General features: G+C 33.4%; 1 protein-coding gene across 4 annotated transcripts in view; it reads left to right on the plus strand.

Moving 5' to 3' along the window:
* arhgef1b (Rho guanine nucleotide exchange factor (GEF) 1b) overlaps nt 1-12,078 on the plus strand; it is a 78,365-nt gene that overhangs the window by 19,918 nt on the left and 46,369 nt on the right. For all 4 annotated transcript variants that reach the window (XM_056474729.1, XM_056474730.1, XM_056474731.1 and 1 more), the window contains exon 2: nt 9,628-9,692. In XM_056474729.1, the coding sequence (XP_056330704.1) occupies nt 9,666-9,692 (27 nt within the window). In that variant the 5' untranslated portion in view covers nt 9,628-9,665. The remainder of the gene's footprint in view (nt 1-9,627; nt 9,693-12,078) is intronic.

Raw genomic sequence — 12,078 nt, forward strand, 5'->3', positions numbered from 1 at the left:
CAAAAGACAATAAAATCACTCCCTGCTCTTGACAGAATAGCTGTTGCAACTTCAAAAATGTTTGAGCGTTATTTAATTCATAAAGTGAAGTTGAAATACAGTATCCATTATATTCTATAATGTGCATAATAGTTTTTATTGACATTTTTGTCTATAATATTATGGCATGCAGTTGCTTCAAACAATGCAATTTAAAACATCAATTTAAATAAATTGTGATAATCGTATTCGTTATAATTAATAGCAGTTATAATGCCAATGGATTAAATCGACAATTATGATTCATAATCGTGCAGCGTAATCGTGATATTTCTTAACTGTATCATATATTAGAAAAATAAAAAGACATGTATATATAAGTAAATGAATTTCAACAAACGAAGTGACATACTGTAATGCATTGTGTAAGCTTACTTCTCCTTAAAACAACAATTACAAAAGGCATTGCAGATGGCAAACATTGCAAACTAGTCTTAACAAGCCTTTTGTTCTTTCATTTTCATTGTGATGTTGTCTGCTTAACAGAATCATATGATTTTGATGGCAGGTGTTTGCAAATCATTGATTTTTTTTTTAGTCGTTTATGGCTTGTAATAAAAAAGTCTGTTGTTTTAAGAAATTGGTTGACCTTTACATAAAGTCACGAGGGTCTGCAGATATGTTGTCATGTGGCAAAGGATTCTGGTTTGTGTTGCCACTTCATGATCTGGTGTTCAAAACATTTTCAGAATCAGGAAATGATGCAATTTTAGGTCGCACTTTTATGGTGCTGTGGCTTAAAGTTCTGAGTAGTATTAGGTAACTATGCACTTTCTATATGATTAGGGTTTGGTAATGGGTCATCAATTTACTGTTATGCACATGTAAGTACATGTAACAACATTTTATTAGGAAAAAAATAATAATCATCATAATAATGCTGTGTATTCTGAAGCTCAAAGTATTCATTGATTGGATAAAAAAATCAAGTGTTTTATTTTATTTTATAAACTTCATCTTAGAATATGCTTCTTATAAGAGTCAGTTAATGGAAAGCTGATGAAAAAAGTACTAAAGGAGGGATGCAGTCGGAAAATTCACAAGCTTGCCAACCACATCCAACAGGCAGTTTTTTGTTTTTTTTTGCCTTCCATCACAAGGGAAGCATATTTGCCAGAGAGCAGCATTCATCATCCTTATTCAGGTGCTTTTAATACTATGGATGCCTCAAATATTACAGATGGTTTAAAAATGCAGCAGTAATAGATTTTCTTGAAATATGACCTGTTATATAATAGGCTACTGTACAAAACATCCAGGAATTGCCATTTTAAAAATCTTCAAGTGAAACGGGTCTTGATTACCTTTAAGTGTGTTCAGAGTTAATGCCTCTGGGATATTCCAGGCAGCGTTTATGTCTATTAGCACTGATGGGAAGTTAGAGCTATAGAGGGAAAACAGGAGGAGATGAAAGTCCACTGCAGGGTAAATAACATGCCTTTTTCCTTTTAATAATCAGTGCTTTTTTAGCTTAGCTATGAAGATGCGTATGAGTAGGAACATTTGTGGTAAGATTAATTTTACAAATATTTGTTTGTATGAAGAAATTAATTGTTTTTCTCAGACAGTATACATTAAATAATTTAAATCTACTCTGGGGTTGTTGGGTGAATACATTTTAATCTTATTAATTGCAAATTAAAGACATATTACATTTCATTTAAACCTTATTTAGAATAAATAGGGTTTTTTGAGTGATTCGTTTATTTAATTATACTTTCATTGAAATTGTTCAAAGGTCTGATTCATAATGACTTGACTGGATACTCTGTCAGAAAAGTCTAGTGGCTGGGAATTTGCTTTTACACCATGTCTGGTGTAACAAGAATATTATTTTCTTGTGGTTACATCCATGAATATGAACACTGTGTAAATACATGGTACTTATAGGGTCTGTACTTATTGCAACATGATCCACCAGTCAAATGTTCTGATTGAAACAAGGTCGCCTTAGGCAACCCGGAGGCTCATGTTTTTGAGCTTCTAAAGTCCAGATACAGTTCTCACTGGGTACAAGTAATCGGTTAAATGCTACTGTTCTTGGCCTTGAATGATGACTGTAGACAACATCTCATTTGAAGTATGAGCTAGTGATGACCAAGGATGACATGTCTTGGTGTAGTTGTGGTGTCGCATTTTTAGGGGAGTAATTTAATTCCTACCCTTTCAGACACAAGGGCAAAGAGAATCAAGTAGGGGTAGGTATGGGGATAGTAGGGGTATCATTTATTTGATATTGGGCCTAATTATATTACATTTCGTTATTATAGAATGTTAACTATATTGTGCGGATGTTGTAACTGTTGCTCAATTATTGAACACATCGTGTTTTTTTCTGGGAATAATGTTTTAAAAGGAGCTGTTGACATGGGGTTGAATTTGACCAGATTTTGGTAAAAACCCATGCAATACAAACATTAAAAAAAAATAAAATAAAAACTGAAAAATTTGTTATGTGGAATAGCAATGAAATTACACAAGGAGAAAGTGCTGAACTACTGAAATGTATTTAATACTTTTTATTAAAGGCTTTTTTGCTGATGGCAGCTTGTAGACGCCTCTCATATGGAGAATGAAGTCACATGAATTGCTCAGGTGTGATATTTACACATACTTCATCAGTGTAAAAATCTGTTAGTTTATCAAATCTAATCTTTATTTTGTATTTTCTATTGGATTCAAGTCAGGTGATTGGCTGGGCCATTCTACAGCTTGATTTTCTTTCTCTGAAAGCGTTTGAGTTTTCTTGGCTGTGTTTTGGATCATTGTCTTGTTTAAATGTCTATCCTGGTTTCACCTTCATCATCCTGATGATGTAGATGTTGGACTGAAGCAACTAATATTAATTTATAAAGAGGAAGGGCAGAGGGTTGCTGAATACTGAGAGATTTCAACTGCTGTTTGGGCTTTCACTGCCTTTCTACACCTTCCTTTCTTCTTGTGTTCAATACTTTTTCACTGCGTCATTTCATTTTATTACGCATAACTTAATTTGTAAACTAATTAGATTTGTTTTCTTTGCATATACATTGTTTTTTTGGTTGTTACCAACATCTGTGTAAAATTTCAAGTCAGCGGCACCTTTAGAAATATGTTTTCTGTGAAAAACGGTGAAGTGCTCAATACTTAATTTCCTAGCTGTATCTTACAATACAAATGTGAGAAAATAATAATTGCATTAATAATTTTAACATGCAATTTTTCCGATTAAAGCTTAAAATGTTCTATTGATGATGTTCATTAACTGTTTATGAAAGAATTATGAGACAACGATCAAGTCTTGGACATTTAAATTCTCACAAACTGAATATACTGGTCAAAATCCATTATCATGCGTCTTTTGTGAATACCTTAATTTGGAGAACTTTCTCTCAACACATTACATTTTGGTCACATGCTCAGTATGTAGGTGGAGGGTTAGTGGCTGTTGGAATGCATTCGACCACTGAACATTTACATCAGTAAAGCAGTCCAATTAAACACATTACCTCCGTGAATGTTCGAAAGTAGACCAGCTCAAAACAATTTAGACTCCATTCAAACCTGTATTACACCTCGGATCTGATTGATAGAACCGTGTCTTCATACTATAAATGCAGGGCCTAAGAGACTTCTTCCTTACTAAAAGAAAAATGCAAATATATCATATATTGCTATATAAAAATGGAAAGGCTTAAAGAAAGAAAGAAAGAAAGAAAGAAAAAGAAAGGGAGGAGGTTGTGTGATGTTTGTTAGAGGTTAACACCTCTCAACTACACATCTTTACAGTCATTTACACTGAACACTTTCTTTATTCTCTCTCTCTCTGTTCATGCTCACATGGTCAGCAGAGCCACATGCCTGCCTGCCACCCTTCCTCTGTTCTTCTTACTGGAGTGACTGAGAGAAGCTCAGAGAGCTATAATCTCCTGCAGTATTGAAATACCGCACAGTCCAGAGAGAATCAGAGAGAGAGAAAGTGCAGTCATTACATAGTTTTGAGGAGATAGCGATAGACCTCATTAACTCCACCTGTAACACCCCAGTGCTCTACAGTCCTATGCTGCGTTCCAGTTCATCTACTTGTAATACGCCCCAGAACTAGGTTCTCTTTTTTGCAAAGAGAAGTATGTACTTTGGAGAGTGTAACAGAAGAGGAGGCAATGCTACTGCTTCATCATTAATGGATTGTTCTGTTGCCTAGTAATCTGTCTAAAATAAAATAAATACATAATTTCTTACCGTATTAGAGATGAACTGGCATGTTAATCGACTGTTCATATGTCTTTCATACAAAGAAATCTCCTCATCTGTTTGCATAGTTATGCATTCAGTGGTAATGACCTAATGTCTCTTTAGAAAAGTCAGCAAAGTTGTTGAAATGAAATGCTTTACAGATGATATGAAATTCACATTTTTAATCAGGTTGGATATTAAAGGGTGGATCACCAAAAAATTTAAGTTGTCATAATTTGCTCACCCTCCATTTGTTTCAAACACAAAATATGATATTTTGAAGAATGTTGATAACTAGTAGCCATTGACCACTACAGTTTAAGTCATCTGAAGTTGGAACCACTTGAGGTAGAGCAAATGGTGAGTAAATTTTAATTTTTGAGTGAAATGTTTTAATTAAATTCGTAATCACTTTACCAAAAGCCTCATTTACACTACGAGCGACTCACAGTGGCAAGGAAACAAGCGACGGTTCATTTCAACGTAGAGTGAGCGACTTCTGGTGATCTCCGTCTACATGAGTGACAGCGACCGTTGGCGCCCAGGTGGGCATGTAGAGCAATGCGATAAAGTTGAGAATTCTTCAACTTCATGCAAATGAAGAGCGACTTTCTTGAGCGACAACCAAGTAAAACTCAAGTGATCATCTCTCAGCTCGCTCAGAGGCCGTTTGTATTCTCGGTGCTGTAGACCTACACAGACCTGCGTTTGCAGCAGGTCGCCGCCTAGAGCAACAGCCAGCTACAAAGTTGCATGAGAGTAGTATGAATGAGACATAAGACTTTGGTTAAACATCTGTCTTGTGCATTTGCCATATTTGTAGTTTTTAATCACTTTTCATCAAATTCAGGGGCATTCACGTGCACGCCACTTCCAAAACATGTGCACGTCATGTAAGTCACACCCTAAGCTTATTGACACTGCTTCCGAGGTGCACGCTCAGCAGCCACATTTTAATTAAACTATAGCCTCCGTACTGAAGCTACATACCAAATATTTTTTCTATCGATATTGACAATGGTGTTTAGTCAGTAAATATCAATAACGATTTTATCGCCCTGCCTTATTTTTACATTGCTGTGAGCATCAGATTTAGGGTGGGATAGATGTAGTCATTGATAAAATAAAATGTAATGGGTAATTTAATAAATAATATAAATAATTATCGTTATAATTACTGTTCTTACAGTTTTTAAATGATTTTTTGTTAACTTCCAGCTGCCGTTGTATATCTTCTAGCAATAACCTTATATTATTGTTGTATCTAACTGCTTTCAGAGTGACTAATGATCACGACTACACAATCATCTCACAGGAGGATTTATTTCAAACACTTGTAATGGCTATTTTCTTTAAAAAGGCTCTATAAGACAAAGTCTTACCCAAAGTGTCTTTTAAAGTCTTATTCTTTGCAGAGAAGGCCACACAATCATACAGCATCAGTTTCTGCAGAGTGTGTGAGACCCAGAAACAGAGTGCGTTTTCTTTTTATCTAATTTGTATTACCCACAAGGACGGGATGAATCACAGTTACATCAGCGCTCAAACTTTATTTTTGACCATCTACATTTCAGCCTTACATCCCATCCGAACATGTAGCGTGTTAAGTCACCATGTACTTATCCTGATCTTGTCTGGTGACAAACATGTTAAAGGGGTCACACTTGGTCTAACTTAAACAGTACATCCATGGAAGAATAAAAGAACAGACCTTTATAATGTATATAAATGAATTCCACCACACACTCAACTGAAGTTATGAAGGGAGTTTAGAGTGAAAATAATGTTATATGTGGTAATTTCACATGCAGCATTTACTACTGCTGGCATTGTTCGTTGAGCAGCTATGCAAACAGCTGTCATTATCACAGAATGATAATCTCAATGTCACACGGTCCGATTAAATCAATTTTGATTTTGAAACTAATTTTTGGGTAGCTTATCAGTGAACTACAGCCATGCTTCTCCATCTGCTAGCACATGCTGAAGGTTTACTAGAACCGGTTTTACTGATGAAAACGCATGAAAATTGTCTTCGATTAATCATCCAGCCTTAACTGTATGTGAATTGGGATGCAGTATTATTCTCAGTTCAGTTGATCTCCGGCCACCATGCACGTCTTTCGCTCTTTTTCTTTAAAAGAGTTTGCGTTTAACGCCCTCTGATTGATCTTGACAGCTGTTGAGATGATTTATTGATAGCTGTGGTGTATTTAAATGTCTTTTTAGGTTGTCATTTATCAAAATAGCATTTTAGCATGCAATCTGAGTCATATTGAACGTTCGTGAAGTTTATAGTCTTAAGTTATGCTTGAATGATGTCCAGACTCCAGAACAGCCGATTTCTACCCACTTTATCAGTCAGTGCCTCTCTTTTGTACTTTCCATCATTGTACTTGGTTTAGTTCGCTTGTTTTTGCAAGGATACAGAAGTTTTTTTTGTTTTTTTTTTACATCAGTTTTCAGATGCATGCATGACTGTCATATTTTGTTTTTCTCTCTAGCTCTTGCTCTTTTTTATATTAGTATTATTTTATTATTCTGTTGTGATGGTGTCTCCTTGTGACAGAGATGAGGGCAATGTCAGAAAAAGGTAAAGGAAGCATCGACACATGAACTGGATGCAAAATAGAGCATGAAACAAGCTTTTTGGTTTTTAAAAAGAAATAAAAGGAGATGCATCACCATTGGAACGTGTATATTTAATTAAGTCAAATTATTTAATATGCATGTTTGTTTGCCATTTTGTTTATGTATTTTGAAAAAATTCAGAATATTGAATTATCTCCATATAAATTCTACCCATTTACTAATTTATTTAATGACAGTGAGTCAAATAGAATAATACGAGTTGTTTCTTTTCTTTTTCTTTCTTTTTATATAAATAAATTTTCTGAATCCTTATAAAAAATTATATAATTTAAGAGCTATTTGGCATTTTATATGATTTTTTTTTATCCAATTTGATTGAATTCATTTCGAACCTTAATCCACTCTTAAAAACAATTACTCAAACATAAATGCATTTTTCTTTATAATCAAACAAAACATGTTTATATCTGTGTGAACTCAAAAATAACAATTGATTTTAACCAGTTTGGAATTTCTAAAATGTTTAATATTTAAATCTCATTAAATTACAAATTATTCTCTTTATTGGGGTAATTTGTTGCATATTTTATTATTATTATTTTTCTATTGTTTATTTTTAATTTCTATTTAATAAAAAAAAAAATTATTTTTAAATGTGAAAGTCCTTTCTGATCCTTTATTGTTTGAATACTTTATATCACAACAAAAAGATCAAAGTTTCTAAATAAAACCACGTTACACTGCTTTTTTACTTTATTTTTAAATATCAGCAAATTAGACCCAAATTATTTTGTTTTTTGGTCATTTTCATGTCCTAAAAAGCCTTCATGTCTAAAATTTCAAAAACAAAACTTTAGGCCTTAAAAAGTCTTAAATTCACTGAAATATTGTCTTGTAGGTCATAAATAATTTTAAACTAATCTGAATTTTCCTTTATGTAAAGCTACCCAATCGATCCAACACTCATCCTGTCACCAACACCACCTCTCAATATAATTTTTAGCAAAACTTTTCTAATATTATAACAGCCTGTTGTGTCTACATTTATTTTTTTTTTAAGAGTTTAAGTTATGTTGAAAAAAAAAATGTATGTATACAACTAGGCATGAGCCAGTAAAAGATTCTAACGGTATGATAACCTTGGATAACAATATCACAGTCTGACGGTTTTGTGATTCCAGCTCTAAAATATATTCGTTTTAAACATCTGGGTAAAAAACAACCTCCCCCCCCCCACAGAAAATAGCAGAAAATGTTGGCGGTTTAAAACCTTGACTTTTCCAAACCGCGGTACCTTGAAAACGGTTATTCCTTGCCTATATACAACTACGCTCTGCTTGATTTGACACATTATTTAAGATACCTGGCTAAGAAATGACTAATCAGATTTGATTTGTTCTGCTGCCTCATTCAAAAAAAATCCTTAGTGTTTATCGCTATAGAAGTCTGAATTTTCATTCTCCATAGTCTTAAATAGGTCTTAAATTTGATTTGGTGAAACCTGCAGAAACCCTGGTTGAGAAGTTCAAGACCTCTAATGTGGCATAGTCCAAAAAAATGTCTAATTAAGTCTAAAAAGATTTAATAAATTGTGCTTATTATTTACTCTTGTCAAGTCTTAATTAACTTTAAATGTGGTAACACTTCATACAACATTTATAAAAAATTACCACAAAAATTCAAACATCTTCTTTCAGCCTTTAAAACAAGAGTCAATCAGACAACGGAGTGTACCATATTTGTGTAAAGCGTTGTCTAAACCTTCATAAATCTTTCTCTTTAATGTGTCATACTCTTGTGTGTATCTGTTTGTCCCTCCTTGTCTTTTTCCTTTGTTTTATGCTCTGTTTCTCTGAACATGACTTTTGCAGACAGGTTGACAAAAAATGGCTCTGATCGTTTCCTGAGGAAATTACACCCACTTCCTCCCTCTCTCTCTCTCTCTCTCTCTCTCTCTCTCTCTCTCTCTCTCTCTCTCTCTCTCTCTCTCTCTCTCTCTCTCTCTCTCTCTCTCTGTCTCTCTCTTACTCTCGCTCTCCGTCTCTCTCCCTCTCCCCGTCTCTTTATGCTTGCCCACACTGTAGACGCAGCGCTTTGGAAAGCTTTGAAGATCTCATAGTCTTGGCTGATTAAAGCGGCTGATAAACCCCTGAACACAAACACAGCTCCATTAGCGGTTATTTTAGGCCTTTGCTATCACACCGCTCCAGTACAGAGGACAAGGCCATTGTCCCAGCAGCTGCATATGCTAGTCTGGTATGCAAAGACATTCCCCTGCTATCTGCTTATTTATTTATTTTTTGTCTGAAAGTTGGTGGACTTTCACTGCGACACTCAATGCCTAATGCCGTTATTGATGCTCATTGCGATTAGATCATAAAAAGCCTTTGTTTTGTATTGGAGAATGAATGGACAAACACATTGGCAGAATAATGAGCAAACAAACCTTTTTTTCAAATCTCTCCTGCAGTAAAGATCTCACATCTATTATTCTGAAGGCAAAGGAACAAAGCAAATAAATCTTGTGGCCACAGAAAAAATAGAAAATTCAAAACCTTCCTCATTGATGGGTCGTATCTGGCTCTAGTTTTTCCACATCGGTCTATCTGTTATTGATTTATTGGGCGATCCTAATGCTGTTGTTCTCCATTCTTGTATTGGACGGCTCAATCTGTTTGGCTTTTGGCAGTATTTTTAAATTTGTTTCACGTTGTGTTTGTATTGATTGTTTTGTTGAGAATAGATGCTGCTCCAGTTCTTTACGTTGTCATGTTTTTTCAGGAGCTCGGTTTGCTGGTGTTGGTAGGACCTGCGACAGCATGGATTACGAAGACGTCCTTAATGGGGTAAAGGCATCTGAAGTTGCTTGTATTTGTTTGTTTCTATTCACTCTTGATGTTCTTAGAAGTAGCCTGCATCTGATTTTGTAACAGGGATGGCGTAATCAGTTTCCACCATTATGACCAAGCTGGCTAGAGAAAAGAGCATTTAAAGGAGTTTGAGGAGCCCTTATGGGAAGAGTTTGAGAATAAATATTGTTTTTAATTAATTTCAGGAGTTATTTTTACATCTTTTATACAAAGTTGAATAAATAATCTTTCTGGTGATGTATAGTTTGTGAAGCAATATTTAGATGATAAAACTATTTGACAATTTTGATTAAGGCTGAAAAAAAATGCAGTGCTGGTCAAAAGTTTGGGGTCAGTAGGATTTTTAAATGTTTTAAAATAAGCTTCTCCTGCTCACCAAGGCTGCATTTATCTAATCAAAAATTGCACTATAAAATAACTGTTTAAAAGTAGTTAGTTTATAATTTAATTTAATAATTCATTCCTGTGATTTTTATTGATGATTTTTCAGCTTCATTACACCAGTCTTCAGAGTCGCATAATCCTTCAGAAATCACTCGAATATTAATTATTGTTGTTGTTGTTGTTGTTGTTATTATTATTCATGGTAATAGTAATAAAAGCAATAATGACTGGAGTAATAATTTCATTTGCAATTCACTACATATAATAAGTGATAATTAAATAATTAATAAGTAAGTATTTAACAATAATTTTTTAAACAGAATAATTTTATTTTAATTATTTAAATAAAAGCAATAAAAAAATTAAAAAAAACTGACCCCAAACATTTTTACAGATAGTGTATATAATATATAATAAAGAAAGAATCGCCTTAAAAGTGGTCCAAATTAAGTTCTTAGCAATCAATATTATTAATAATAAGTTTTGATATTTTATAGTTTTACAAAATATTTCATTGGAACATGATCATTACTTATGATTTTTGGCATTTAAGAAAATACATTTAGGATACAAATTTTTGGGGTGGGCTATTTCCAAAAATATACATTTGCCACATAAGACTGGCTCTGCATCCAAGGTCACATATATTTATTTTTTATGGAAAAATTGCACTTGATAATTAATTGTTAATTGATTGATTAATTGATTAATTCAACAAATGATTAATTTTATTTCAGATTATTTTAATTAAGATTTTTTCCATATTAAAAAAAGAATTAGAAGTCAACTTTTGATTTATTTGGATTGTAATTAATTATTTATAACAACTCACAATTTTCTGTTCATGCATTTTTTTTCAATTCTAGACAGGTTCTAGTTGGTTTTATCTAATGTTGTTTAGGTAAGGTCAAAATTAACACATTGTTCCTTATTGAAAGGTGAAGAACCACAAGGCCCTTCCTCTCTAAAAATGCTGGTTTGTTTCATAACAAATATGAACAAACTCAACTACTGGTTAAAAGGGGTTTCCCCCCCAAAAAATGTACCCATTGTTTACTCAAACTATATACGTCATCTTTTGTGTTCAGCAATTAAAAGATAATTTTTTTTTCTTTTTTTTTTTGGATGACTTATCTCTTTAAAGTCAGGTTAAAAATAATTACAAATTCAACCCAGTGGCCTTGTTTCTTTAAATAGACAGCATATTTATTTTGAGATGTTTCACTGATGCATTTAAAAATTATAACCAGAATGTATTTTAGAGTTTTGTCTTGTATTAATTTTAAATGTCTGTTGTAGTTTTTTGGTAATTGGACCGCTTTTGTTATTCCATTTGTTCTTACCTTGAAGCTTGCCTTTGCTGCTGACATGGCATTAATGGGCCCTATTATGCTTTTTACACTTCAAAGGGAGTTATTCTCTATATCAGTAAGCACTGTTTCTGAACTCCCTCAAGTGCCCCAATTGTAGTTCTGTTTTTTTTTTTTTTTTTTATTCTAGCAATGTTCTCCTCACAGTATCTTGACTTTAAATAGCTCCCACACAAGGGTCAAGCCAAGGGGGCAAGACTTGCTTAAGCTGTGTTAGTGGTGCGTTGTCTTCAAGTCCAGGAGTTTTACAGATCTAATATGTTGATACACGTGCCTCATTATTTTCCAGGTAGCATTACCAATCCACATTAACAATATGTGAGCTTAAATATTCTTTTATGTATTAGACGTCACTTGTGTGTATTTGGCAGTAGGGCTGCATAATTCTGACAAAAATGTGAATCACGATTTATTTATTTATTTTTGCTTAAGATCAAAATCACAATTTTCTTACAATTCAGTAAATGTAAAATAAAGGCTAATATGATTAGCCTATTATTATTGTTAATTCTCAAACATATGGTAAAACAACAATAATAATATTAGGCCTATGTGTAGGTCTACTGTTGCTTAAAATGCTAAATTTTGTATAGTCATCATGGTGGACT

Source organism: Danio aesculapii, chromosome 16, assembly GCF_903798145.1.
Source record: "Danio aesculapii chromosome 16, fDanAes4.1, whole genome shotgun sequence".
Taxonomy (NCBI): domain Eukaryota; kingdom Metazoa; phylum Chordata; class Actinopteri; order Cypriniformes; family Danionidae; genus Danio; species Danio aesculapii.